Genomic DNA, 26,976 nt, shown 5'->3' with positions numbered 1-26,976 from the left:
CAGCAGATACAACAGGCCGAACACGTGACTGTGTTGGACCGAGAGCTTTTTAACGAAACCCGGCTCTCTCTCTTCGCGCGCGCGCGCACTACTAAGCACGTTCAAATGGCCATGTACACGGCAGGCTTAGTCTTTGTAGCTGTAGCTGTTGTAGCCTTGTAGCCAGGCCAGGCAGCAGGGGCGTTTGGCGTTGGCGTTTGCGTCAGCTTCTGCGCTGCGCTTAAGTGTGCCAAATTAATATTTTTCGTGCCTCTGCCGTTGCCCCCCGTGCGCCCTTGCCATAGTGGTTGCCAAACGGTAACACAGCTACAAACGAGGGGGAGCGTTGTGAGTTGCTGCGGACACCACAACTCTACGGTTATACCCGATACTAAGTCAGTATGGCTCTCCTCAGTAGACGCCGCTAATATTAAACGACACGACAAAGAGTGCGTGCGAGAGAGCCAGAAAATCAGTCTGAGCGTGAAGTCGTGCGCTGCGTAGCCACTGCAAATTGATTTGTTCCTATTGGCTATAAAAATGATCTGATCTGATCCAGATTCAGCAATCTGATAGATATGGTCATTATCTATGATTCTGCGTTTTTAGTTTTTTCGAATGTGCAATATTGTGGATGCAACAGATTTTCGTCCTTTGTGTGGGCGGAAGGGGGTGGGGCGAAATTTTGAGATACACGTTTTATAGTAAGATCTAACAGGAGTGCGGATACCAAATTTGGTTACTCTAGCCTTAATAGTCTCTGAGATTTTTGAATATCCCCAGATTTTCGTCCTTTGCGGGGGCGGAAGGGGGTGTGGCGAAATTTTGAAACAAACTCGTCTCGGTCCGATATATGAGGAGTGTGGATACCAAATTTGGTTGCTCTAGCTTTTGTAGTCTCTGAGATCTAGGCGCTAATGTTTTACTCTAAGCAAAGCCGCCTATGCTACGTGTGTGTTAGAGAGAGACAGGGCGAGAAAAAATGAAATTGTTTTCTTGATGCTGGCTATAATAATGATACGATCCAATTCAGATTCCGCAGTCTTAAAGATATGGTCGTTCTCTACAATTCTACGTTTTTGGTTTTCTCATATCTTTAAAATTGTGGATGCCACAGATTTTCGTCCTTTGTGGGGGCGGAAGTGGGCGGGGCGAAGTTTTGAAATATTTTTGTAGCAGTGACATATCACAGAAGTCTGGATCCAAAACATCGTTGCTCTAGCTCTTATAGTCTTTGAGCACTAGGCGCTGAAGGGGACGGACAGACGGACAGACGGACGGACGGACAGACAGACAGGGCTCAATCGACTCGGCTATTGATGCTGATCAAGAATATATATACTTTATGGGGTCGGAAACGATTCCTTCTGGACGTTACACACATCCACTTTTACCACAAATCTAATATACCCCAATACTCATTTTGAGTATCGGGTATAAAAACTCAACTCTTTGGTCATTTTTATACCCGATACTCAAAATGAGTATTGGGGTATATTAGATTTGTGGTAAAAGTGGATGTGTGTAACGTCCAGAAGGAATCGTTTCCGACCCCATAAAGTATATGAATACATATATTCTTGATCAGCATCAATAGCCGAGTCGATTGAGCCATGTCTGTCTGTCCGTCTGTCCGTCCCTATTAGCGCCTAGTGCTCAAAGACTATAAGCGCTAGAGCAATGATGTTTTGGATCCAGACTTCTGTGATATGTCACTGCTACAAAAATATTTCAAAACTTCGCCCCGCCCACTTCCGCCCTCACAAAGGACGAAAATCTGTGGCATCCACAATTTTAAAGATACGAGAAAACCAAAAACGCAGAATCATAGAGAATGACCATATCTTTTAGACTGCAGAATTTGAATAAGATCGTATTATTATTATAGCCAGCATCAAGAAAACAATTTCATTTTTTCTCGCCCTGTCTCTCTCTAACACACACGTAGCATAGGCGGCTTTGCTTAGAGTAAAACATTAGCGCCTAGATCTCAGAGACTATAAAAGCTAGAGCAACCAAATTTGGTATCCACACTCCTCATATATCGGACCGACACGAGTTAGTTTCAAAATTTCGCCACACCCCCTTCCGCCACCGCAAAGGATGAAAATCTGGGGATATTCACAAATCCCAGAGACTATTAAGGCTAGAGTAACCAAATTTGGTATCCGCACTCCTGTTAGTTCTCACTTTAAAACGTATATCTCAAAATTTCGCCCCACCCCCTTCCGCCCCCACAAAGAACGAAAATCTGTTGCATCCACAATATTGAGGATACGAGAAAACTAAAAGCGCAGAATCATAGATAATGATCATATCTATCAGATTGCTGAATCTGGATCAGATCAGATCAGATCATTTTTATAGCCAAAAGGAACAAATCAATTTGCACTGGCTACGCAGCCCCCGACGTCATGCTCAGACTGATTTTCTGTCTCTCTCGCACGCACTCTTTGTCGTGTCGTTCAATATTAGCGGCGTCTGCCGGAGGAGACCCATACTGACTTAGTATCGGGTATAACTGTAGAGTTGCGGTGTCCGCTGCAACTCCCAACGTTCCCCCTCGTTTATTTTTCACTTGGCTTTCTTCTCTTTTATCAGCCTTATGACAAATTCATGTGAATTGGCAGCCAAAACAAGACAAGGCGGGGGTAATAATGGGGAAAACGACTGCGATGACTGCAGCATTTCAGTTAATGTTAAATTCGTGTCAAACACATAGTATATACATACAACACAATAGATAGCCTTCTGCAAAGGCATATGTACATATATGTACATATTTACATACATACATACATACATATATAAACAGACACATTTTAGTTTTTCGCTCTCTGTGTAGCTGGCTCTCTCGCTCGTGTACGGTCTGTGCATTTACCGACATTTCGTTGTGGCTCTGTTTACTTAACCCAAATGCTCCCCACCACCAACAGATGCCCCTCGAGCGATGACTTGTTCTTCGAGAAGGGGGTGTATGTACATATGTATATGGGGGCCAGCTTATGTAAGCCTGCGGGTGCGGAAATGGACTACATATGTACAAGGTATAGTGGGTGGAGAAGGGTCCCCGGACGCCCTTTTGCTCCTACAAATGAGCTTTTTTAAATGGGGGCCGCCAGCACCTCACCATGCACACCACACACAGATACAGATGCAGATACACACACAAATGGTACCTCATTGGTAACGGTGAAAAGCTTAAGCATAGGGGAAGATTTCTCAAACGCATGATTGGATTTTTTATAATTTTACAGTTTATACATTTTTATTCATTTATATATATGTACGTATATATATATCAATGTATATATGAATATTCTTAATTGATAATGTTACTTATTTCAATTTTAGTGGATTCGGATATCAATATTTCTTGTGTCGCAGTTTTGTTAATGAATATGCGTGTGTGTGCACAGCTAAATAAATACATACATACATCATATATGTACATCAGAATCGAATTCCGTAGCATGTTCATAATCATATCCGTTTTAGCCTATAACTTGGGGCTGCCTCCGCCTCCCGCCCTGATCCTCAACGAGTATGGTATGTCCTTCCATTATTATCAGCCTGGTTTGCTTTCCTTTAGATCAGATCCCCGTCCCGTCTCGAATGATGCTTCAATTCAGTTTAATTCAAAATACAATTTAACGTGCGTAAATACAATGAATGTTCTGGTTGCTATTTATGTGTATATATATATAATGTATGTATAATATAAACTAATAAAGTTGGGATTTGCTCGCTGCTGCAGTGGGTGCGTGAGAGAGAGGGGCGACAGTACTGCTGCAATAACCTTCAAGATAGTCCTAACTGGCGCTGTTCACTATCTTCCACTGCCTCCATCCGCTCCAGTTGCACTCCGACGGCCACAATCAACACCGATTTGATTTACAAATTACGTATTTATATTTAGAAATACAATTTTTATATATTTATATATAGATAATTGCTACGACTCTTTGCCACACTCTCTACTGCATACTGCATACTCTGATCTCACACCATTATCTCTATCTCTACAAGGGATGACGATTACAGGGCTGACAATCTTAGGTTGGAGTTGGAGTCCAATGCATATTCCCATTTTAGTAAATAATTGTAAAAATATTAAAAAACAAGAACGTAGTGTAGTAGTATACGTTGAATATAAGATCAGGCATGGATTGATTTTTGTGGCTTTGTCGGCACATTTTAAAAATTAAAGTACAGTAAACGATGAGAACTAACTGAAGAACCTCTTGTTGTAGATTTAGGTTTAGATGTGACAAAACAATATATATCATAGAGTTAAGGGACTTGACAATTTTACAATTATTCTTCCTCTACTTCGATTTATGTCTATCAGTATCCCGCCCGTTTGAGAGTGGGCGCCATAGGGTATATCATCTATGTGTGGTTGTTCATGAATGAATTTGTATGTATACATATATAAAATGTTGTTGTTGCTACCGTCTCTTTATGGATTTTCCTCTGATTGTTCTTATTAAGTCTATAGCAACAACCATCTACATATTTACTTCGCATTTTTTAGTTTTTTCACATTTTCATTGTACGTTTTTGCAATTTTTTTGTTGAAAATATTTTTCATTTCATTTCATTTTGTTTTTCTTTTTTGATTACTTTACAACAGTTTTTTTTTTTACATTTCTATTAAAAATTTATAACTTTCTCTTACTTTTGTTTTTGTTTGTGAAGAGGTGCATTTAAAATTTTACAATCGTTTCCTCTTGCTCGAGTTTCGGGGTTTCGTTTCTTATCGACGACCACAGCAGTTAGGCCTGGCCTGCTGTTCTTATTGTTTCGGTTTCTGGTTCTGTTTTTGTGGCTTATGATGTTTTTTCTGCGTAATTTGACTGTTTCCTTAAAAACGATTTACTAACAACCAAACAGAATAATAAATGGTAGAATTCAATTAACGGCTGCTTGCAGTGGGATGGGGCATGGGGCTCTGGGGGCTACTGCCTGCGTCTGCCTCTAAGGGCACAGACCTGCTGGCAGAAGCGGCGAACCGTAGCGTTTTCTCAGTTAATGTTGCCCACCTCCTGACTCTCTCCATCGATGATGGCCATGTTCAGCTGTTGGGTGACGTTCGACTTGGCCAGGCAGGAGCGAGCCACAGATTCGAAGAGCCTGGAAAAGAGAGATTCGATTCATGTTTAAATATCAAACCAACATATCCTCCAAGTACTGTATCTTACATATATTTACAAATATTTAATGCTGTTTTTAAAAAAAAAAAAAAATTAATAAACATAAATTGAAGAAAGATAACATGCAAGGGCTTGGTGCTCGTATGAATTAGTTTGCTTTTAGTCAGGAATCTTGCTACTTATTGATTGCAGAACCGCACCTTTCAGGTGAAGAAATCCCTAAATGAGAAGCAAACATTCACAATAAAATCTGAAAACAGAGTTGGCGAATAGAACAGAACATGAATAAGATGGGATGGGGGTGGAACTAAGATGTGGCATACGGCGTACGATAAATCTACACAAAGTACTACAAAAGCTACAACAAATCAAAGCACAGTGTTCCAACAACTTACTTGGTTATCTCCGGAGCACAGTGCACAAAATCGTGATCCCAGAACTTGTAGATGGGGTTCTTGATCAGCTCAATGAAGGTGATGAGCAGACCCCACGGATGCGGCCGGTTCACAATCAAACGCTCGAGTAGAACACGCGTGATTTGCTCCTGGATCGCCTCCGAGTTTGCCTCGGCAAACAAGTGCAAGACGGCACAGCTAAAGTAGTGCGTGTGGCTGTTGGGATACCGCAACTGATTGGCAATCGCATTGAGGAACAGATAGCGACCCTCGGTGTCCAAGTCAACGGCCAGATTCTGGAAGATATCCATGTGCGCGCTGTGTGCAATATTGGAAGTGTTGGGCACAAAGTTTTTGTTCCTGCAACGAGACATTATTTTGCTTCATTAGTTCCGACAATCAAATGTGGAATGCTCTTTAAAACCTCCTACCTGATGAGTGCAATCGCCTGTGTGCCCACATACATGACCAGGGCATTCATCAGTGTCATGTTGTAGCGGGTGCCCGGCTCACTGGTCACCTGCAGATGGCCGCGCAGCTCCGAGAGGAAGGTGACTGGGGCGCGTGCCTTGAGGTAAGAGTCGAGGTCCTTCTTGAAGTTCGGCGGCTTGATGTTCACGATGTAGCTGCTGAGCACCTTGGGGGCATTGCTGCTGTCCGAGAGCATGTCCACCTTGAGGTTGGGCGTGAAGGGGTCGGGCAGGCGCATGTTGCGCGGGAATGCCGACAGGATGATGTTGCGCATCTGAACACAGTTGGGCGGTATGGTGTCGCAGAACCCGAAATGATAGTCGCACAGGAACTCTGGAAAGTCGTGCAGCAGCACCAGCAGGACGCGCAAGGTGCCCTTGTAGAGGAGCTGCACGGGTTTGCCCAGCTCCGTGTTGCGCAAGAATGGGGCCAGATATTTGAAAAGATCCTGCAGCAGCTGGGCGTACAGTGGCCAGCCCTTCTGGCCGGGTATCTGAACGAGTATCCGGCCGAGGAAGACGCGGTGTGAAATGAGCTCCAGCCAGGCAAAGCAGAAGCCGGGCGCCACACTGGGTTTGAGCTGGTGGTATGTGTAGGCAAAGGCCGACACAATGCTGTGCATCAGCGAGTCCAGGTTGACATCGGCCGAGCACAGCTCCATGAAGAGCATCATAAAGAACCGGTGGTAGCCCACCTGCTGGAAGCTAACGCCACGCCTCTCGTGATCCTTGAGCAGTGTGCCCAGCACAATGCCCAGCACCTTGTTCAGCAGGTTGATCTTGGTTGTGGGGTTACCCGGTTCGCCAGAGTGTCGCACGAGCATCGCAATCAGATGCACAAACGCATCGATCCACTGGAATATCTTGTTCTTCGCCTGGTTAATGGGCATGCTCGAATCCGCAAACATGCGGTACACCACATCCGTGCAGATGTTCGTCGCCTGCCGAAAGAAGCTTGTGATCAAATCGTCTGTCTTTAGTATCCCATAGGTGTTCATCTTCTGGACAAAGGCACCAAAGTTCCGGGCATCGCGCGTCGTCTGTTGGGTCTGCTGTGCGTAGAGGGCCACCCAGTCCTTGAGCAAGAACTCGGTCTTCTCCTGCAAGCCTGGCGGATCGTCTGTGTCGCATGACTGTTTGGAACAAAAGATATTAACAAAAAGGTTTAGTTTTTCGTCGAAAGGAGATAGGGAGAGTGAGAGTAAGACTGAGAGGGAAGGACTTACCCTAACGTGAAGCATGCCGGAGTGTATGTACTGGGAGGCACCGGCCAGAGAACGCTCGTTGGCATTGAACGGACTGTAGTCAGCGGTGGAGTTGAAGTTGCCGGACCACAGTGTATCGATGGCATTGACAATGCACTCGGGATACCGATGGCGATGTTGGGTGAGGCGGCCGAGCAGCTCGACGGTGGCCATGAACTCGTTGTCGGACACAATGTTAATGGCCCGATCCTCCACAATAAGGCGCTCGAGCAGACCAATTCCAAACGAGATGGCCATGTAATTGTTGCCATTGTCCATGCAGTCGCGCAGCATGCCATCGAACTGATTGAGGTTGACAAAGTGCGCAGTGATCAGGGCACGGGCGGCCTCCACGTTGAAGCGGGCTTCCTCGCGGATTTCGAAGAAGCACTTGGTCACCGCTCTCTCGGTGTTGGGGGCCCCAAAGCTGTTGTGCAGCAGACTGAGGATGCGCAGGTGAATGTCGCGATAGAGCTTCATCTGCTCCAAGTGCTCCTGGACGTTGATGAGTCCCTCGGTGAGACCCTCGACGGCGCGGGTCAGCAGAATGAACGCAGACTCCTGATCGCGCAGACGACGCGTAGACATCAGGGCGTTGAGGAGCATGTGCATTTTGCCGGCCTGCAGTTGCAGCGTCGGCACATTAATAGCCGTGTTCATAAAGGCCTCCATTTTGGCGGCCACTTCGGCGTACACCATGCTGCTGTCATCGTTGGCGAACACATTCGGCGGTGGCAGGTCCTGCGGCTTGGGAGCGAACAGGGCAATGTCCCTGTCGCTCATCTGCTGGAATCCCGGAATGGTGCGAGCAAACTCCGAGTAGACCGCATACAGTGTGGCCGGGGCAGCGCCCACCTTGATGCGCACAGCCTCCGGCAGTCGCTCCTGCTGATAGCTCAAGATCTGGGCATCCACAAAGCGATTTCCCTCCTCGCGGGCAATCTTCCGCGTCTCGATGTCGGTGGAAAGGCGCCGATCGATCTCGAGGACCGCCTTCTCGGCCGATGTCTTCTGGATGAAGGCGCACACCAGCTCCACATTCTCGCTGGCCAGCTGCATGGAGGCGGCCTGAATTTCCGAGAGGCTGGGCATGCCCGTCAGAGCCGACACAAAGGCTTTGTGTAGATTCTGGCTAATGGCGCGCGCGATCTCGTCTTTGCCGGTAATCATGGCCATGCTGGCAGCCAGATTGCGCACCATTTGGTGGGCAGCAGTGCGCATGCGGTTCTCATCCGCATCCAGGGCAAAGTCCTTACGTATGATCTGCTCCGTGGTGGCGCAGGCGATGCGGATGCTGCGATCCACGACGGGCTGCAGCCAATCGGTAATGGTGCGCTCCACGGCATTGATGACGATGTGCTTGGTGCCCGGATTGGCGTGCAGGAGGGGTATGTTGGGTGGCAGCACCAGCTGCTGGGCTATTAGCTGGAAGTTGGTCACGTTGACCTCCACGTAGGAGTAGCGTGGCTCTGGAGGTGGCAGGGACACCTGACTGGGATCGATGGGCAGACTGGGCGAGGTAACCGATCCTGATGCGTTGTTCGAGCCTCCTCCAGCAGCGTTCATCATCATGGCTGCCGCCTGGGCGGCATCCACCTCCGCTGGAGGCGGTGGAGGAGGTTGTTGCTGCTGCTGTTGTTGCTGTGGTGGCGGCTGCTGTTGTTGTTGTTGTTGCTGCTGCTGCTGCGGCGGCGGCGGTGGCTGTTGGATCGCTTGGATTGCTGCCGGCGAAGGCACAGATTCCGTCTGCTTGGGCTTCGGCTGGGACATTTGATGCTCGATGTGCAGGGCCCGTGTGGGATCCTTCAGGTAGATGACTGGCCGCAACTTGGCCAACTCCAGATTGAGCGTTTTGCAGAGAACTTCGATTTCGAACTTGAGGTTCAGCTTGAGATCCGGCTCCTGATGCAGTTCCCCCAGCACATACATGATGCCCATTGTCCAGGGATTGGGGTAACGGAAGATTTTCGACTTTGCCGACGATTCCAAGATCTTTGCCACAAAAGGCACAACGAACAGTAGCTCCTGCTGCCCCTTGTGATAGGCCTCGGCCAGTAGCGACTTGAGGTCGAGGTCAAGCTGCAGAATAGGTCGGTTGCGACCCAGGGTCATCATGCCCAGCCAGTGGCCGAGATTCTTCAGCAGACTGCGGTCCGAGAAGTTGATCACACCCTTGTCGGAGCGCAGTAGCACCTTGATGTTGCGCAGCGTCTCCTTGGTCACAAAACGATTGATCTCGCCGTTCTTGAGTGCATCCAGAAAGTTGTAGTAGAGCGTGTGAAAGTTGAACTCCATGGAGGCTCGCTTGAGGACTAGATACTGGGCCAGCCATGGCCAATACTCCTGGGTCATAATCTCCTTAATCTCATCGCACTTTTGCGGTATGTTCAGCTGACTGAGATTGTTGAATATAAAGGCCGTCTTGTCCTGCACCGGTTCCGGCGGCACCGTCACCTTCTCCTCCTGATTGGCCACCAGCAGAGTGTCGATATTCGTCGCATTGGCAATGGACTTCATGCGCGTGGCATGCGACACAGCCACAGTGGTCTTCTGGCCGGAGCTGGGAGCTGCAGTTGCCGGCACATGGCCTAAGAGTCGAAAGAAAATACAAACGTTAGCTATTTTGCAGCGTTCAGTCCGCTACTGATTGGCTCACCTTGCATGGCACTGGTGCGATAGAGCGGTTCCGTCGGGGGTCCTGTGGCCAGGGCCGAGATTGTGTTGCTCAGGCCCACCAGCTTATGCGGCGGCGGCTCCTGGCCGTGCATCCCATATTCCACATACTGGATGAGGTGCTGCGGAAAGTCCGAGAAGTGCGGAATGGAGCGGATGTGCTCGCAGTACTTGTTGTATGTGTGGAGTCGTGTCTTGAACCGATCGAGGGCCGTCACTCCAAAGTAATAGAGCTTGGAGCCGTCTGGCTTGCGCAGGGCATCCAGGACGCAGCGCAGCGAGAGACCGAGCGCCACGAAAGTGGGCACCAGGTTGCGGTCTATGATGCCGCCAAACAGTTGAGCGGTGATCTGTAGCTCCTTTTCCGGATACTGGCAGAAGAAGCGATACTCCTCGAACAGGTTTCGCAGCATGCACAGGAAGACCTCCTGCTCCCGTCGATTGCTGGACTCCTTGAAGCGCTGCAGTATGTCCAGCACTTCGTCAATCGAGAGCGTCGGATTGGGCTGATGGTTGTATATGCGTTGGAAATACGAGTTAACCTCCTCTTCCACCTCCTTGGACACGGGTATCTGCAGGTCAGCCATCACCGGATTGTTGGGATTGGGTGCCGATGATGGTGTTGGCGGCTGTTGCGGTCCCCCGGGTAGCATGCGACCAAGATTTCCGACATTCGGTGGCGGCGGTAGAGGCTGCGGCATCTGCATGGGATTCAGAGGATAGGGGCTGCCTCCGGGACCCATCAGGCGGGACGGAGATGCTGGAATAGTAGAAACCATGTTATCTATAGGTAATGTAAATCCAATTACACATACAGGCTACACGCACACCCACACACAGAGAGATACAGGGAGAGAGGATCACAGAACAGGAAGGGAGAAAAAAAACTGCTTTCACTTACTTAACATATTTCCAAAGTTGAAGGCTCCATTCGGTCCACTCAGATTGAGGCCTGACAGATTGTTCGACATAGTGGTGAGTGGATCCATGCCGGGGCCGAACATTTGCTGGGCATTGAGGCTGCCGGAGAAGGGCTGCTGCTGTTGCTGCTGCTGCTGCGGTGATGGGGAAACAATGCCACCGGGTAGATCCATCCCGCGATGACGCAGAATACTCGGCGGCGGTGGCGGCACCAGACCGGGCTGCTGTTGTTGTTGCTGCTGCTGCTGTTGGGCACGTGCCTTATTCGCCATAATGGCCACATTGGCGGTCATCTGCATGATCATCTCGACCATCTCGGGCTGCATGCAACTGTTGATGCACGTCTGGAGGCAATTGATCATCGTGGTTACCGTCTCGGGCAGCAGCTGGGCCTGTTTCGGTGGCAACTGTTCCTCGGGCACCTTGGCATTGGCCACCTGTGGGCAGCGCCGCAGCAGCACCTTTATCATAGCCTGCATGAAGGGCTCACCATGATCGCGGATCTTATCGGTCAGCCATTTCTCCAGCTTCAAGTACTCCCGCCTGGAGGCCAGGCAAGCCAGATCGATGATGAACAGAAAGGAGCGTGCATTCAGGAGCGACGAGAGCGCCTTCAGGTCCTGCGCGAGATCGAGAATGCGCGACAGCTTGACCTGATCAAAGTCGCTGCTGCGCAGATACCACTCGGACATGGCGTTCATAATGGTCGGCCGCAGCGAAAAGTTGGTCGAGCTCCAGGCGCTGGCCAGGATCACATTCGAGTTGGGATGATTGTTGAGGAAAGTCGGTATCAGCAATTTGAACAAGTCCTGCCGCAGCGGTGTCAGTGGTGGATTTATGTGCAGAAGTGCCAAAAACAGGACGTCCGGGCAGTTCTGTGCAGGGAACTTGAACAGCTCATGGACCTGCGTGTAGTAGCCCTTGTCCGCAAGAGAGAGCAGGACCTCGACAAGGTGGAGGGACTTCCAGGCCGAAATCTCCTTGTTGTCCGCATCCGGAGCCGTCTTCAGAACATCCAGCGTTGGCTGACTGAACACAAAGTCGGCAAAGGAGAACAGATCCGGATTCTTTAGCAGCGTAGAGATCAGCGACAGCTGACCCTCCGTGTTGGCCCAGTGGCGGTAAATGCATTCTGGATGTGGAAAGATGTTCGACTGTGTGGCCAGTCGCAGAATTGTCAACAGCAGGTCCAAGCCGATGCGATCCTTCAGCACAAACTCGGAATGATCGAGCTCTGAAATATTCGAAAGCGTCATTGAATGGCAGATATTGCTTACGCTTGCTAGTCCCTAGCCTCACCAATGCAGACGTCCTTCCAGTTGAGCTGTGGCACCAGTTCCTTGAGTGCCTGCACAAAGACATCCGGCTTCCATGTCTGTGTGGCATCTGTCGTCTCCTTCTTGTCCTTCTTATCACTGGACGAGCTGCCTCCACCGTCGCTGGCACCATCGTTGTTGTTACTGTTGCTGCTTGAGTTCTGTCCCTGCTGCGCTGGGGTGGCCTGTGCTTGGGACGAGCCCCCGCTACTGTTGCTGCCACCGCCTTGACCCTGTCTAGGCCAGAAATTAGCTGGCGTCGGTAGATTTACATTACAATCGAGCAAAGACGAGTGCCGCCGGCACATGAGACCAACGATTTTGGCAACATCTTTTGGCTGGAGTTCGGTGCGCTCTCGTTCGCGAGAGCACAGGTGATTTTTACACTCTTCGACGCTCGATGTAAATTCGTAACCGATTTCAAGGATTAGATTAATCCAAGATGTGTCCATAATATTATTTTTACCCTGCATAAATGTATCCGAATATTTGATTATGGCATGGGATGGAACAAAGTACCTTCTATTCTTGTACCCACCTGGTTTGTGAATATTATTTCGCTTAAATTATCATAGATATCCTCGATTCCAACCTCATTCAAGGCATCCGTGCCGCAACTGTTGCTGCTAGTGCTGGGGCTGATGCTGCTGCTGGCCGTCTCTGTCTCTGTCGTTGTCGTTGCCTCAGCCTCTGCATCAGTTTCGCTGGCGTTGGCCCCAACTGTATTCGAGGTCGCCACCGTCGTTGAGCCGTAAAGGAACGGAGCCAAAATCAAAGGCACCGCCTGCCGCGGAAACTCCTCACGTAGTTTGATCAAAAATTGCTCGTGCCGCTTCGGCGTCACGTATTTCTTGAGGCAGCACAGCAAATACTGCAGAAGATCGATCGATATATCTTGCAGCCCACTGGTAGCTGAGGAGCTGTTGTTGTTCCCCAAATAGGAATCGAGCAGCTCGGTTATGGAGCCTCGCAAGCAGTCTCTGGCCGATTCTCGAAGCTCTGGATGCGTCGAGTGGGTCACCGCCAAGGCAAATACGCACTCGCAGAGCTTGTTTAGGCCGGTCAGTCTGCACACCTGGCCAATGAGCTCTGCTGTCTCAGACGGCTTGAGAGACTGATCGAAGAGAGGGATCAAGAATCCATTTCGCAATAGAAAATTGTATGCTTACTTACCTTTTGGCTGTTGGCAAAGTGCTGGTCAAACGCGAAGCAGATGTTGGACACAAACGAGGAGCTTTGCAACTGCCGCTGCAACTGGCCACCGAGTAATTTGGCTTGCAACTGGACGGTGACGGTCGGCGATGGGTCACTGAAGTTGATCGCAGTGAACAGATAGCGCAGACTGCTACGATCAGCTTCCAGGCCGTGGTCTTTGATAAACTGCAAGGAGAGTGGAAGAGGGGACAGAGAATGGCATTGGTAATTAAAGCGGAACACAGGATTAGGTAGGACCTGCGCCCGCACTGCTGCTCCAGGAGCAGCACCTTCTTGCAATTGCAGAGTCATATTTATAAAATATTGAGAGTGGCCGATTTTTATTGAAAACTTTTCGAATTTTGACGGGCACTAAGACCTGTCGTGTCCATTTAATAACAAAACTTGATTTAAAGCTCCAGGCTCCTTTAAGGGCTGTTTTGTTTCAAACTTTACGTTTGCTCGAACGGTGGCGGTGGGGGGGACGGAAACCCAAGGTTTCGTTTCAGTTCAGATTTGCTTTGAAGGTGTGCGCAGAAGCGAGACAACAGCTGTGACCGTGTGTCGTCGCAGCTGCTGCAAAAAAATTACACACAAAAGTACTCGACACTCACATTCGCTCAACTTTCAACGTTACATGGAAAAAGAGACGGAACGGATGAAGGTGCGGGAGAGAAGAGAAGCTGAAGAAAAAAGACTGCCAGCAGATTGTATTTTCAGCAAAAAGAAAGTGGCCTGGTCGCAAATATTATACACCTTAACTATATAATAAACTTACAACTTCCAATGGCTTGGTCAACTATGCGTCCAATAAAAGGAAAAAAGGGGAGTGAGGGTAAAAACCCTTTGGCTTGGGCTATAGTTTCCCTTTTCGTTGTTCGTTTTTGCAGCTCGGTTCAGTAAAATTTTGGTTCAAATTTTCACAGCTCCCACTCCGTGCAGCAGGCCGCATTCACGTACGCGGTAAATTGTAACTAATTCATATAAATTTATACATTTTAAATAACTTTTAACTTAAACAAATCGGGAAGAAATCGCACAACGCTGTGCAGAGAAATTTTTTCTGCCTACTTCCACAAAAAACTGTAATGGCGTCGGCAAAAATGCACGAGCGAGTGAAATGGCAATATATTGCCACTGAGTCAATTGGCAGCACTGGCCATGGTCCGATATGTGCTAACCAGTGTTGCCATTTTAGCTTATTTCAAGCTAGAATTTACAAAATGCCAAGTATTTTATAAACAAAATTTCCATGAAAATGTCTATGAATTTAAGTAGGGGCTACGCAACTGACCCCACAAAAGCGTACTGCTGCTTTTGTAAGGCAACAATTATCCATTATATTGATGTGTTTTATTCTTATTCTAGCTTATTTTTTTCTTCAATCTAGCTTATGGTGACTCTCAAAATCTGGCAGCACTGTTGCTAACCTTCGCAACACTTGAAATCGGTTTTTCTTGTTGTTTTTGTTGACAAATTGTTTTCTTTCTATCCCAAAATTGGTATTGAGCCGAGAAAAATATGAATAAATCTGAACGTACCTGGTTTATTTGCTCGCTGGTTTCATTAAAATTTCGCTTGTTCACGTGTTTAACCAAATTACGAAGCTGCGTTGGCGGTGTTTTCAAGTTCTCTACGTTCATAATTCAACGTAGCAATTGTCAATTCTTGAACGGATGTCGGGGGAGCTGTTGTTGTTTGTGGGGCAGCCAGAAATTTCGAATACGCGACACATCCAATGCCACTGTATTGGTGATATTTGACGTATGTTTGTTGCTTCTTCTTGCTGCCGATTTTCTTTTCAATTGCGGCGTAAAAGGCTATCTAGTATACCGACTGTTTTCTTTTTTTGACGTAGTTTTGTTATATGTATGTATTAATTCTTATTGCATGGCTATGGCTGGGCCCCCGGGTGGGAAGGGGGCCTTCAGCAGCTCTACATCACAAAGAGCATTTATTCACACACTTTGAACGATAAAAAGAGCTGGATGTAGAATCGGCCTTCGTTCGTTAACTAAAACTGCCTCGTCCTTGTCTTGTCGAAATATTGGCACTGGCTCACGTAATAAAATAATATGAATCAATCCGCACACCTACAGCAAAAACAGAAATGAACTCCCGCACACACAAGCACAAAGAGATATATTTCTTGGCTCCGGTTCGTCAGGTCCTCAGGCGAGCCTCGCTGTCCACGTTACACTTTTTACTTTTATATTCTTTTAAATTCGAAATTCGATCGACAAACCACTGGGAACTCCCAAAACAGTTGTTTGCACTCCTCGTTGATTTTGTAAATGATTTCCAGTTTTCCCTCAGAAATATACCAAAAATACGTCACAAAATTCAAAATATACCGTAAATATACTGATTGTATTCAAGCTCCATCATATTCCTCGTTTTCGATATTCGGTTTAGGATTACTAGCTAGCTAGAACCCTCAGCTCAGAACTCATAATTTATCCGATTGATAAATCAATTTCCTATCAGACTGGCTAATTAAGGTAATCATATTTATGGCGAACGATCAGGAATTTCAATTCGATGCTGATCACGAAATTTTATTTCATGTGGGCCTCTTAAAATATACTAGAAAATAAAGAGTATAAAATTTGCATGAGCCACACATGGTGGTCAAACTAAAATAAGGTTTAAACAAAACAGAAGTGCGGTATAAAACGTGAGAGTATGGAATGTAGGGCAAGTTTTGCGATGAAAACGGGAAATGTGCCACAAAATATAGTTAATTTTACAGTAGAATTCATTTTGGGAAAATGAACCATTGAAATCGATAACAGCGATAGGTGGTTTCGTGCGTTTCCACTACGATTGGAATCCCTTCCACATCCCGCAATTCCGCGCTCCAGCTAATACCGAAAAGGCGAACTTGGATGTAGCATTATTTGTGCCAAAAACAGTGTATAAATAGTATGGCCTTCTGCTTTGCCACCAATTCAATTGCAAATCCAAAGAGGAGCACTCTCTTTCCATAACGTTCTTATAACTGCTCTCAAAGCCTTTCAATTGAAGTGCAGTGGAAAACGACTATTATCAGGAATCAAAAAGCAGTGCTGGCTTCCGTTTGCGCCACATATGTTATCGGTGCCCCCACGCATTCTGATCAGAATCATTGGTCCCCCCACAGTAGTGTACATAACAACTGGACTTAATTAACAAACAATTTAAATGTGTACTGCAGCTGGTCCAGTATTCAGCGCCGTATTGAGACAAAATGTGCACCTGCGTAACGTGTACGCGGTCAGGTCGATATCAGAACCGAGATCCCAATCACAATGCCGCGGCCTGAGCACGGATTCTGGAGCAGCCGTTACAAGGGCTTCTCCTGGAGCGACAGGAGCTCCAAACAGTGTAGCCACAGCTCTAGCTCAATTTTCAAATCCCAAAACAGTGAGTGATTTCCAAGAGCTTTACAAATCCACAAAAAAGAAGTTTCAATGTAAGCCTTAACCTGTCGTAGCGTGGGAATATGCAGTTCGTGTGCACAATTCTATAAATAGTCCTCCCCCAGTATAGTGCGCCTACTTGACATCCAAACGCTTTGACCTTTTCAGCCAAAAAGCTACCCGTGGACGTGCATCCAGATGCTGTGTTCGCCTGCAACGAGCTCGATCTCAGCGAGGTGCACCCTGCTGGTGAAGCGTTTCAGATACCCCGAAGATATTATGGATCTGGAATACGAGCCGAACTTCGCTGTGCGTGGCCTGCACTATGATGTGGAAAAGGGATTGTTGGTCAAGTTGGACTCATTCCTTCAGCTGCAGCTAGGCTCCGTCTACCGGGGGCGAACAAAGCTCGGGGCCGACGAGGTGCTCAAGCTATATCACAACCGGCTGCTGCCCATTGCCTATGTTGAAGGACCGAATAACAGCTACCGGGTGAGAATCCACTTCGATCTGTACCAAGCAGTAGTACTTATCCCTTTTGCTTTGGCAGCATAATACCAGCTCGAAAATGGTTCAGTTGGCGGATCTGTTTTCTGTACCAGAAATGTGCCTCCTGTGCAATATAATCGAATATTTCGAACGGAATCGCATCGACTACAACCCGGAGATCGTTTTCCATGACACAAGAACGGCCATGGGCTCCTGCCATCCCATCATGCACGGCAAAGTGATGGTAAACACCGCCAAGTATATTGAACGCAATCCCAAGCTGGTCAATTTCTTTGAGAAACTTCAGAATGCGGGAAAGAATCTCTTTTTGGTCACCAACAGTCCGTTCTCCTTTGTGTGAGTTCTAGTACCTTCTTTTAATGTAGTTCCCACAAAATGATGTGATACAGGAACTGCGGCATGACGTTTCTGGTGGTAGCAAATTGGAGAGATTTCTTTGATGTGGTTATCGTACAGGCGCGCAAGCCAAAGTTCTTTACTGATGAGAAGACGAGATCCCACCTCTGGGATCGGGTATCTAAGTTGAAGAAGGGATAAATAAACTACGAGGGATCCGTGCGACAGCTGCAGGAATAAAAGGGCTGGCGCGGTCATTCGGTGCTTTATTTTGTCGATCATCCATACAGTGACCTGGCTGATGTCACGCTGAAGCACAGCTGGCGGACAGGGGCAATCATCAGTGAGCTAGCGGTGGGTGTACAACCAGTGTATTCGTGATGATGTTACTCAAGTAAATCATTTGTAGCATGAAATTAAGACCCTTAACCGAAAGGACTTTAAGATGAGCGCCAACTGGCTGCAGATGCTGACGCAGCTCATCGAGGACACACAGGACGACGAGAGTGACCCAGCCCAGGCTTGCCTGCGCGAATGGATGGAGGAGCGGGATCAGTTGCGGTATGAACAACGATACAAATTTTAATTCCCAGCCATCAATATTGATCGTTTTTTTGCAGTAACAAGACGAAGAATGTTTTCACTGCAGAGAACTGCTCGTTCGGAAGTGTTTTCCGCACGTATCACAACCCAACTTACTTCTCGAGGCGGCTTTTCCGCTTTGCGGACATCTACACCAGTGACATAACCAACTTGCTCAAGTTCTCGACCACGCATACGTTTTATCCGCGGCGTGGAGTGATGCCGCACGAATATGCCTCGCACTTTATTTAGACAGAGGCCCAGGTAGGCAGGAAGTTTAGTTTACGTAGTCGTAGTACAAAAAGTGCCAGTGCCCAAAAATGCTTGTAGCTCGAAACTAGTGGAATTTATATTGTGTATTGCGTTATTTACATTGTTGCTCAATAAAATCGTTGTAATAGTTCTCGAAGATCTGCCTTTGCTTACCGGCCAGGTACTTCACCTTACCCCTCATCCCTTGTCTGATTGTAGCAATTGTATTTTCTCAATGCCCATACATCCCACAGATAGGCCAACTGGCTGAGGTACTTCAGTGCCTTTCAGGAATTCCAGTTCCCACTAAGGAATAAATTATTACCATTATCTTGAAATGGGTCAGGCAGCTATGTTATTATCTTACCGTCCATTTCAGCGATGTATGGTTCAATGATCAGTCCCATCATCAGTCCCAGGCCATCGAATGCCTTGTACATGGCTCGCCTTGCTTTGGCCTCACAACAAAAGTCGATGAGAGACAAATATTATTGTACCGGAAGCCCCACTGCATTCATGGGCTGCATTGAGGTTGTTCTGGTGGGGCAGTAGCTTTAGTATAAATGCTTGAAAACAGGTTGGATTTTATAGCGATGTCAATGGAACTTAAGCCGAGGGCTGGGATTGGATTATTTCATTGTTGAATCAAAGTAGAAAAATTCATTATATTTACGTAGTCCTGGTCTGGATCCGTTCGGGAATAGTTCTCACAGCTGCAATCAAATTTTTGATCTTGATGCAACGGCTGCGACTTCTGACGGATAATGCTCTTCTTGTAGTCCATCGTTTAGCAGTTGGAGATATCGTTTTATTTTGTAAGTAAAGATGGAGAATATGATGGATCTACAAGAATTCTTCTTATTATTATTAGCATTATTTTTCGCGGTTTAAATCCAGTTGTTATCCTGTTTAAGTAAAGGGGGCTTAAGTAGTATCAAAGACTATACAATACCAAGATGTCGCATGAGCGACCAAAAAGCTGTTCTATGGCGGGTCCTAACTTTAGGACCCAAAAGGCACGAGGGTGCGCGCGGGGTTTCAATTCCCTTTTCGCCTGTACTTCGTCTCTACCGCGACCCAGCTGCCCATCGGTTTCGTCTGTTCGGCAACAGCACCGTCGAAGCGGTGGTCGCGGATCGCCGATGTCTTTGGAGCGGCACAGTGGGACCTTTGGCCGTCTCAGCTTGCTAAACTAGTTAGTTAGTCAATAAATATTTGCACACTGAAAAAATGTTAAACTTTTAGTGCTTATATCTCCTAAACTAAAACTATCTTGAAAATTCGATTGGAAAATTCTCTATTAGATGCTGTAACGAACCTGCTTCTTGGTTCGCTTGAGTTTGCTGGGCTCGCTCAGCGGTCGGCCGATTCGTCGCAACGTATTTTTATTGTTGCCCCCAACGACAAATGATAAGACCTTCCTTTTCTTTAATCGAATTTCTCTTTATTCGTAATTATATTAGGACTTAGGGCTAGATGCTACAATTCAGCTTATCTATGGATCTCCACCACGCGTGGGCTCTCGTCGGGTGTGGCAGCGTTGAGGCTAATGATTGGGGCAGTTTGACCTCCGCTATTGCTTTGGCCCGCCACGCAAATCCGCACTCTACGTCTCGCAATCCCCTCTTAGCTTCCGCCGGCAACTGTGGATCACCTCTTAACTTAGACTCACTCTGGGGGCAGGCGGGGCCTGTCTTCCTGTTGCTTTTCACTTCACTGCACTTCTTCGAAGTGTACCGGGTATCACTCTTACGTTTCGGCGGGGTTTCAACGTGCGCGCGCGATCACTTCTCCACGGAAAAAGAGACCCGCTTCGTTGCCGCAGCCTCCTTTTATAGCCCCTTGACGGGCCCCGGCTCGGCGTTGGTAGTTTTCCATCGCCGTCTCCTGGTTTCCACGGCCTTCGTAACGGGGCCTGGCCGGTGGCGTGATCCCATGCCCATATTTGGTCATGCGTCGGATCGCTCCCGTCGCTCCCGCCGTCTCCTCTGCCTCTCGCGTTTCTCTCGCGCCGAGAGCGGGACACTTCTCCTCTTGGGGCCTTGGCCTCTTCGCCGCATCCGGATATCCGTGGGTATCTGGGCTGACCTTCGCCTTATCCAGCCAGCCATCAGCCTTTATCCGACCGTCCCGCCGCCTTTATCCGGCTATGCTTTGGTCGAATTCGGCCTGTGGGAACCGCGGTTCCTCACACCCCCCTCTTTCTTCCCGCAGCGGAATACTCCCGTTTTCCGCGACCTTGCGACGGAGTGTGCTTTCCCCATTCAAACGGCCCCATTTTACGCGCGCTCCTTACTGCATCTGGGATCACGGGCGCCCTGGCGCCCTCGGGCGGCGCTGCCAGCCCTTGCAATTTTCTGGCTGGGGCCGAATCCCCGCCTATCGATAAGGTGTAGGGGCTTTTAGGCGATCCACTCGATATCTCTCCCCAGTAAGTATGTATTCCACTTTTCTCTTTTTCGTCTTCTCTTTATTCATTTTCTTCCCGCGTGTTTCGCCCTTGTTTTTTTTCCTTTTTTTTTCGTCCCCTTTTGCTCTTTTTTTCCTTTTCCCTTTTTTTCCCCTTACTTTTGCTCGCGGAACACCTCCGTGCCAGTGGCCGACATCGCAATGCGGTACCGGGTACCCCGCTCGCTCACCAGCTTCTTCACCCTCCTACCCACGAGGCGAATCTGGGTCTGCGCGCGGACCACCGCCGCCGGCCACTCCTCCCGCGGGATCGCCGTCCAGTGCCGTTGCAGGACCGGTCGCTTCGGTCCTGCACAGGGCTCCGGGCAGGAGGCCTGCCGCTTCAGAGCCGGGCGCTCGGCCGCCGTCGACCTCTCCGGTGCGGGCCACACCCACGGTCCGCGCTCCCACGCCTCGAGTTCCACCTCCGTCGGTGCTGTCGCCGCCGTCGCTGCTGCCTCGGCCGTTGCTGTCTGGGCCGCCGTCGCCGTTTCCGCGGTCCGTGTCTCTGCTTCTGCCGCTGCCTCGGCCGTCGCCGTCTGGGCCGCCGTCGCCGTTTCCGCGGTCTGCGTCCCGGCTGCCGTCGTCGCCGCCTCTGCCATTCGCGTCGCCGCCTCTGCCGTTCGCGTCGCCGCCTCCGCCGTCTCCGTCTGGACCGCCGTCGCCGTCTGGGCCGCCGTCGCCGTCTGGGCCGCCGTCGCCATTTCCGCGGCCTGCGTCTCTGCTGTCACCTTCGCCGCTTCTGCAGTCCGCGTCGCTGCCTCCGCCGTCGCCATTGCTGCCGCTGAGGTCGTGGGGGCGGGTCCGGGGTCCCTCCTCCACGGGTCCCTGTTGTTGCTGCCGCGTGGACTCTCCTCCCACACCCGTGGGAGGCGCCGGCCTCTGGCTGGGCTTCGCTCGGGGCGGGCCCCGAGGCCCACGTGATGTGCAGGGTCTGGTGGTGCCACACCATCCCCTGGCGCACGGCGGTCCGCACCTCCTGCGATACGTACGGTCCCATTACGGCCGCCTCCGGTCCCCTCCACTGTGGTTGCTGCTGCCACTGCTCCTGCCCCTGCTGCTGGTGATGCGGCTGCTGGTTCTGCTGGTGCTGCTGCTGCTGGTGCTGCTGGTGCTGCTCCTCCTTGGCCTGCGGCTGCCGCCTCTCGGGGCCCTCGTCATCCTCGGCCGGTGGCGTAGGCTGCCACAGCTCGCCCTCCTCCTCCTCGGCCTGCTGCAGCCGCCGCTGCCACTCGGCCTCGGGGTTCGTAGCCTGCTTGCCCGTGGCCTGGGGCTGCGTTCCCTCGGTCTCCGCCTCGTCGGTCCGGGGCTGCATCGGCGGCAGCACCACCCGGAATGGTGGGGGTGGCGGCGCCTCGTCGCTCTCTTGGCCGTGCTCCTCCGTACTGGCGGCTCTTTCCGCCTGTCGCCGCCGCGCCTCCATCCGCTCGTCCCTCCGCCGCCTGAGCGCCCGCGCCCTCTCCAGCACTTGGTGCATCCGGCGCTTCTCCTCCGGCGTCGCCTCCTGAAACCTCCGCCTCACCGCCTCGATTTTGTCGCGCAGGGTCAGCGGCCTTCCATTCCTCGTCTCCGGCTCCGCCCCTTGCTGCCGTCTCCACCTTGCTGGCCTTCTCTTGAGCGGTTGGCGCGCGCGGGCCGTCGGTGCATAGGACCTCGTCGTCGCCCTCCTCGGCGCCCTCATCCGATGACACCGTCGGCGACACCGAGTCGTGCCCCGATGGCGCCGGTGACACCAACGGCGAGGCCAGCAGTTGAAGGAACTGGGAGCAATCGCACCAATCCTCCTCGTCGCTACGCGAGAGCAGAGACGCCCGTCGCTGACGAGAAGTACCGGCGCGATAGCCCCCTTCTCCCACGATCGCCTGTTGCTCCTCCAGGAAGGCCCTAATATCCTCCATCTTCTTCCTGCCATCCTCGTGGTTGAGCCCGCGTTTCATCTCCATTTTTTTATTCTTGCTACTTTTTCTTGCGTTCTTTCTGGTGATAATTACCTTCAAGTGTTCGCTGTTCCGTTTTCCACCCGCCTATATACACGCGTTGCATTGCCAATCGTTCCCTCTACCGGTGCCGGTGCTCCGTGTTTCGGTCTCTCTTGCCTGGTTCTAACGGTTGTTGCGTTTGTACTCATGGCCCTCAGCCTCGTCTCTCTGACGGCCGCGCTCTCTAACGGCATCTTTCCCCTGGTTGTGTGAGTGCCGTCGCGCTCTCCGCTCTCTATCCGATTTCGCCTTATCCCTTTTTTTTTTGGATACTGTTGTGTTCTCGCCGCGTTTCTCTGTTGGCTCATGGATAACACTTTTCCATCTTTGATGGACCCACCCCCTTCCCGTTCATGATTATTTTGCTTTTTATTCCACCATTTTATTTTTGCTTATTCACAATTTTTATTTAGCCCTTTATTCTTGTTTATTTTAATTGCTATTTAATGGATTAATGGATTGCTCATTATTTACTTTTAATTGTTATAAAAATTGCTATTTATTCTTACATGCCACCGCCGACCTGTCTTCTTCATCCCGTGCTGCTCGGACCCTCCTTGGCCTGGGTGAGTTCTCCCGACCCGGATGACTTTTACTCAACCCTTTCTCCCTTTCCAGCTCGCCCTCTGCCCTTAATGCGGGCCGCTTGCCGCGATTCCGCTCGTGAACAATGGTTCCTCCGACCCTCCGCCCGGGCTGGAATCTTGGGCTCACATCCCAGGGCAACTCCTATGCGCCACCGGCCGCACTCTTTTGACAGGTGTCTCCCTCACACAGTGGCTCGGACCCGAGGATCATCCGACTCCTCGCCCGGTAGTCCACGCATGAGCGGCACCCGTCGTTCCGGCCCGACGCTCGTAGCTGCCCCGTGAGTCCGCGTTGAGGCGTGAGCCTGGCCCCTGAGTTTTTCCTGGTCATCCGCTGTCTGAGATTACACTCCCCGACCCTGGATTCGCCTCCCAGCTTTGGGTGACGCGTTGCCTGTTCAGGTTTGCTGAGCTTTTCCTCTTCTTGTTTTATTTTCCTTTCTTTTTACTAATTTTCGCTTTTTTTTTCCCCAGATTTCTCCAACCACAGTCTTCCTGTTCCCCTTTTTTTTATACCCGATACTCAAAATGAGTATTGGGCTATATTAGATTTGTGGTAAAAGTGGATGTGTGTAACGTCCAAAAGGAATCGTTTCCGACCCCATAAAGTATATATATTCTTGATCAGCATCAATAGCCGAGTCGATTGAGCCATGTCTGTCTGTCCGTCTGTCCGTCAGTCCGTCTGTCCGTCCCCTTCAGCGCCTAGTGCTCAAAGACTATAAGAGCGAGAGCAACGATGTTTTGGATCCAGACTTCTGTGATATGTCACTGCTACAAGAATATTTCAAAACTTTGCCCCGCCCACTTCCGCCCCCACAAAGGGCGAAAATCTGTGGCATCCACAACTTCGACGATACGAGAAACTAAAAACGCAGAATCGTAGAAGATGACTATATCTTCTAGAGTGCAAAATCTGATTCAGATCGTATAATTATTATAGCCAGCATCAAGAAAACAATTTCATTTTTTCTCGCCCTGTCTCTCTCTAACACACACGTAGCATAGGCGGCTTTGCTTAGAGTAAAACATTAGCGCCTAGATCCCAGAGACTACAAAAGCTAGAGCAACCAAATTTGGTATCCACACTCCTAATATATCGGACCGAGACGAGTTTGTTTCAAAATTTCGCCACACCCCCTTCCGCCCCCACAAAGGATGAAAATCTGGGGATATTCACAAATCTCAGAGACTATTAAGGCTAGAGTAACCAAATTTGGTATCCGCACTCCTGTTAGATCTGACTATAAAACGTATATCTTAAAATTTCGCCCCACCCCCTTCCGCCCCCACAAAGGACGAAAATCTGTTGCATCCACAATATTGAGGATACGAGAAAACTAAAAACGCAGAATCATAGATAATGATCATATATATCAGATTGCTGAATCTGGATCAGATCAGATCATTTGTATAGCCAAAAGGAACAAATCAATTTGCACTGGCTACGCAGCACCCGACGTCACGCTCAGACTGATTTTCTGTCTCTCTCGCACGCATTCCTTGTCGTGTCGGTTAATATTAGCGGCGTCTGCCGGAGGAGAGCCATACTGACTTAGTATCGGGTATAACTGTAGAGTTGCGGTGTCCGCAGCAACTCACAACGTTCCCCCTCGTTTTTTTAAAATCTAAGTGCACAAGTCCATCACCCTGCGTGCTGACGAGTCTCGTGCGTGTCCTGCGCGGCACCCTTCCCCAGTGTCCTGCGTGGCACTCTACCGTTCCTGGTCCTGCGTGACCCTTTAGGGCGACCTATTACAGCCATTCTCCTTCACCCCTGTGTCTCTCGCTCCTCCGGTTGGGGTTTCAGATCTCGTATGTGTGCCGTTCTCTTCTTCCTGTCGCCCTCCTTTCTTAGGTTGCAGATAACCGGGGATATAAAGTCCTCTATCTCGTATGGCTCATCGTACCTTGGTGCCAGCTTCGCGGCGAATCCCTCCGCTGCATTGGAAAGGTGGTGCTGTTTGGCCCACACGACCTCTCCCACTTTGGGTCTCCACGGTCTTCTTCTCAGGTTGTAATGCCTGGCCTGATCCTGGGCTGCCCTTTCCAAGTTGCGTCGAACCAACTGAAACAGCTTTAATTTCTTCGCATTTTCATCCGGCGTCTCTGTGCCTTGTCCCGTGCCTACCGTCTCCTCGTCATATAGGGTCTTTGGCAGCCGGGGTTCCCTTCCTTGCACCACGAACGCCAGTGAATATCCCGTTGTATCCGACACTCCCGAATTATGGCCAGCATTAGCTCCGGCCATTTTTCATCCCAACACCTTTGATCACCCTCGGTGAACTGAGCTATCATGGTCTTTACCGTTCTGTTCGTTCGCTCTGTCGGATTCTCTTGCGGCGTGTATGGCGCCGTAAACTGGTGGCGAACTCCTAGCTGCTCCAGGAATCTTGTAAATGCCCTGCTTGCAAACTGCACCCCATTGTCCGTAATGAAGACTTTGGGCGTGCCAAAACGGGCTATTATGCGCTCTCGACAGGCCTTTATTAGTGCCTCTGCTGTGGCCTTCCTCAGCGGCACCAACTCGGTCCACTTGAAGAATCGATCCACCAGCACCAACAGCATCGAGTTCCCATGTTTCGACCTCGGCAGAGGACCCACAAAGTCCGCGCATACCGTTGCCCATGATTCTTCCGGAACCTGTGTCAACATTTCTCCTGCCGCTTGTAGCTGACTTGGCTTAAAACGAAGACATAGTTCGCACTTCCGCACGTAGGCCCTCACGTACCTGTACATCCCTGGCCAGTAATATCTTGCCGCCACCCGTGTCGCGGTTCTCCTTCCGCCGGCGTGGCCTGCTTCCGGGCTATCGTGGCTTTCCTTTAAAACCCTTTCTCGGGCATATTTCGGCACACATAACTTCCACCAGGCGACTTCTTCGCTCCCTGCCCGGTGAGGAATGTGCCGGTACAAGTTTCCCCCTTCTCCACATAGTCGGGGTACTTCGGGGATTCTTTTCTGATCTTTTCTACCATGCCCTCTAACCACTTGCAGGGCGGCTCGCCTACTGGTTGTGTTCCCTCCTCATTTCTTATCCGACGGCCTCGCTCCTCCACCGGTTGTCGGGAGAGTGCGTCGGCCTCAACCGGCGGATGGCCCATACAATGGCCAGACATTCTTTCTCGGTCGCCGAATAGTTCCTTTCGGGTCCATTTAGCGTCCTGCTAGCATATGATATTACCCGTTCGCCCCTTTCCGTCTCCTGCGTGAGAATCGCACCCAGCCCGTAATCACTGGCGTCTGTCTGCAGAATGAACTTCTTCGAGAAGTCGGGGCACGCCAGCACGGGGTCCGCCACTAGTCGTCTTTTCACCTCCTCGAACGCTTCTTGCCGTTCTTGTGTCCAGACCCATTCCGTCTTCTTCTTGAGGAGCCCGGTCAGGGGCTGCACGAGGGTGGCGAAGTCGGGCACGAACCTCCGGTACCATGAGGCCACTCCCAAGTACTGTCTCAGCTCCTTGACATTTGTCGGCGGTTTCAATTCGGCTATGGCTTCGACTTTCTCGGGGTCTGTACATATCCCCTGCCGG

The 26,976-nt window shown here is 49.8% G+C and overlaps 1 protein-coding gene and 1 pseudogene across 1 annotated transcript; one reads left to right on the top strand and one right to left on the bottom strand.

The window, feature by feature from the left end:
- Positions 1–3,590: 3,590 nt before the first annotated feature.
- On the bottom strand, positions 3,591–15,599 carry LOC117193348 (CCR4-NOT transcription complex subunit 1-like). The gene is made up of 10 exons (XM_033398070.1): positions 14,890–15,599; positions 13,328–13,534; positions 12,693–13,268; positions 12,138–12,621; positions 10,819–12,072; positions 9,901–10,677; positions 7,227–9,832; positions 5,962–7,133; positions 5,531–5,890; positions 3,591–5,115 (listed from the first exon to the last, which is right to left on the bottom strand). Exons 1-10 carry the CDS (start codon positions 14,989–14,991, stop codon positions 5,007–5,009), a joined length of 7,647 nt encoding a protein of 2,548 aa, XP_033253961.1. The 5' UTR covers positions 14,992–15,599; the 3' UTR covers positions 3,591–5,006.
- Positions 15,600–16,277: 678 nt separating this feature from the next.
- Positions 16,278–18,586, top strand: LOC117193349 (annotated as a pseudogene).
- The last annotated feature ends 8,390 nt before the right edge of the window (positions 18,587–26,976 follow it).

This window comes from Drosophila miranda (genome assembly GCF_003369915.1).
Source record: "Drosophila miranda strain MSH22 chromosome Y unlocalized genomic scaffold, D.miranda_PacBio2.1 Contig_Y2_pilon, whole genome shotgun sequence".
Classification (NCBI taxonomy): Eukaryota; Metazoa; Arthropoda; class Insecta; order Diptera; family Drosophilidae; genus Drosophila; species Drosophila miranda.
This window is presented reverse-complemented; position numbering and strand designations above follow the sequence as displayed.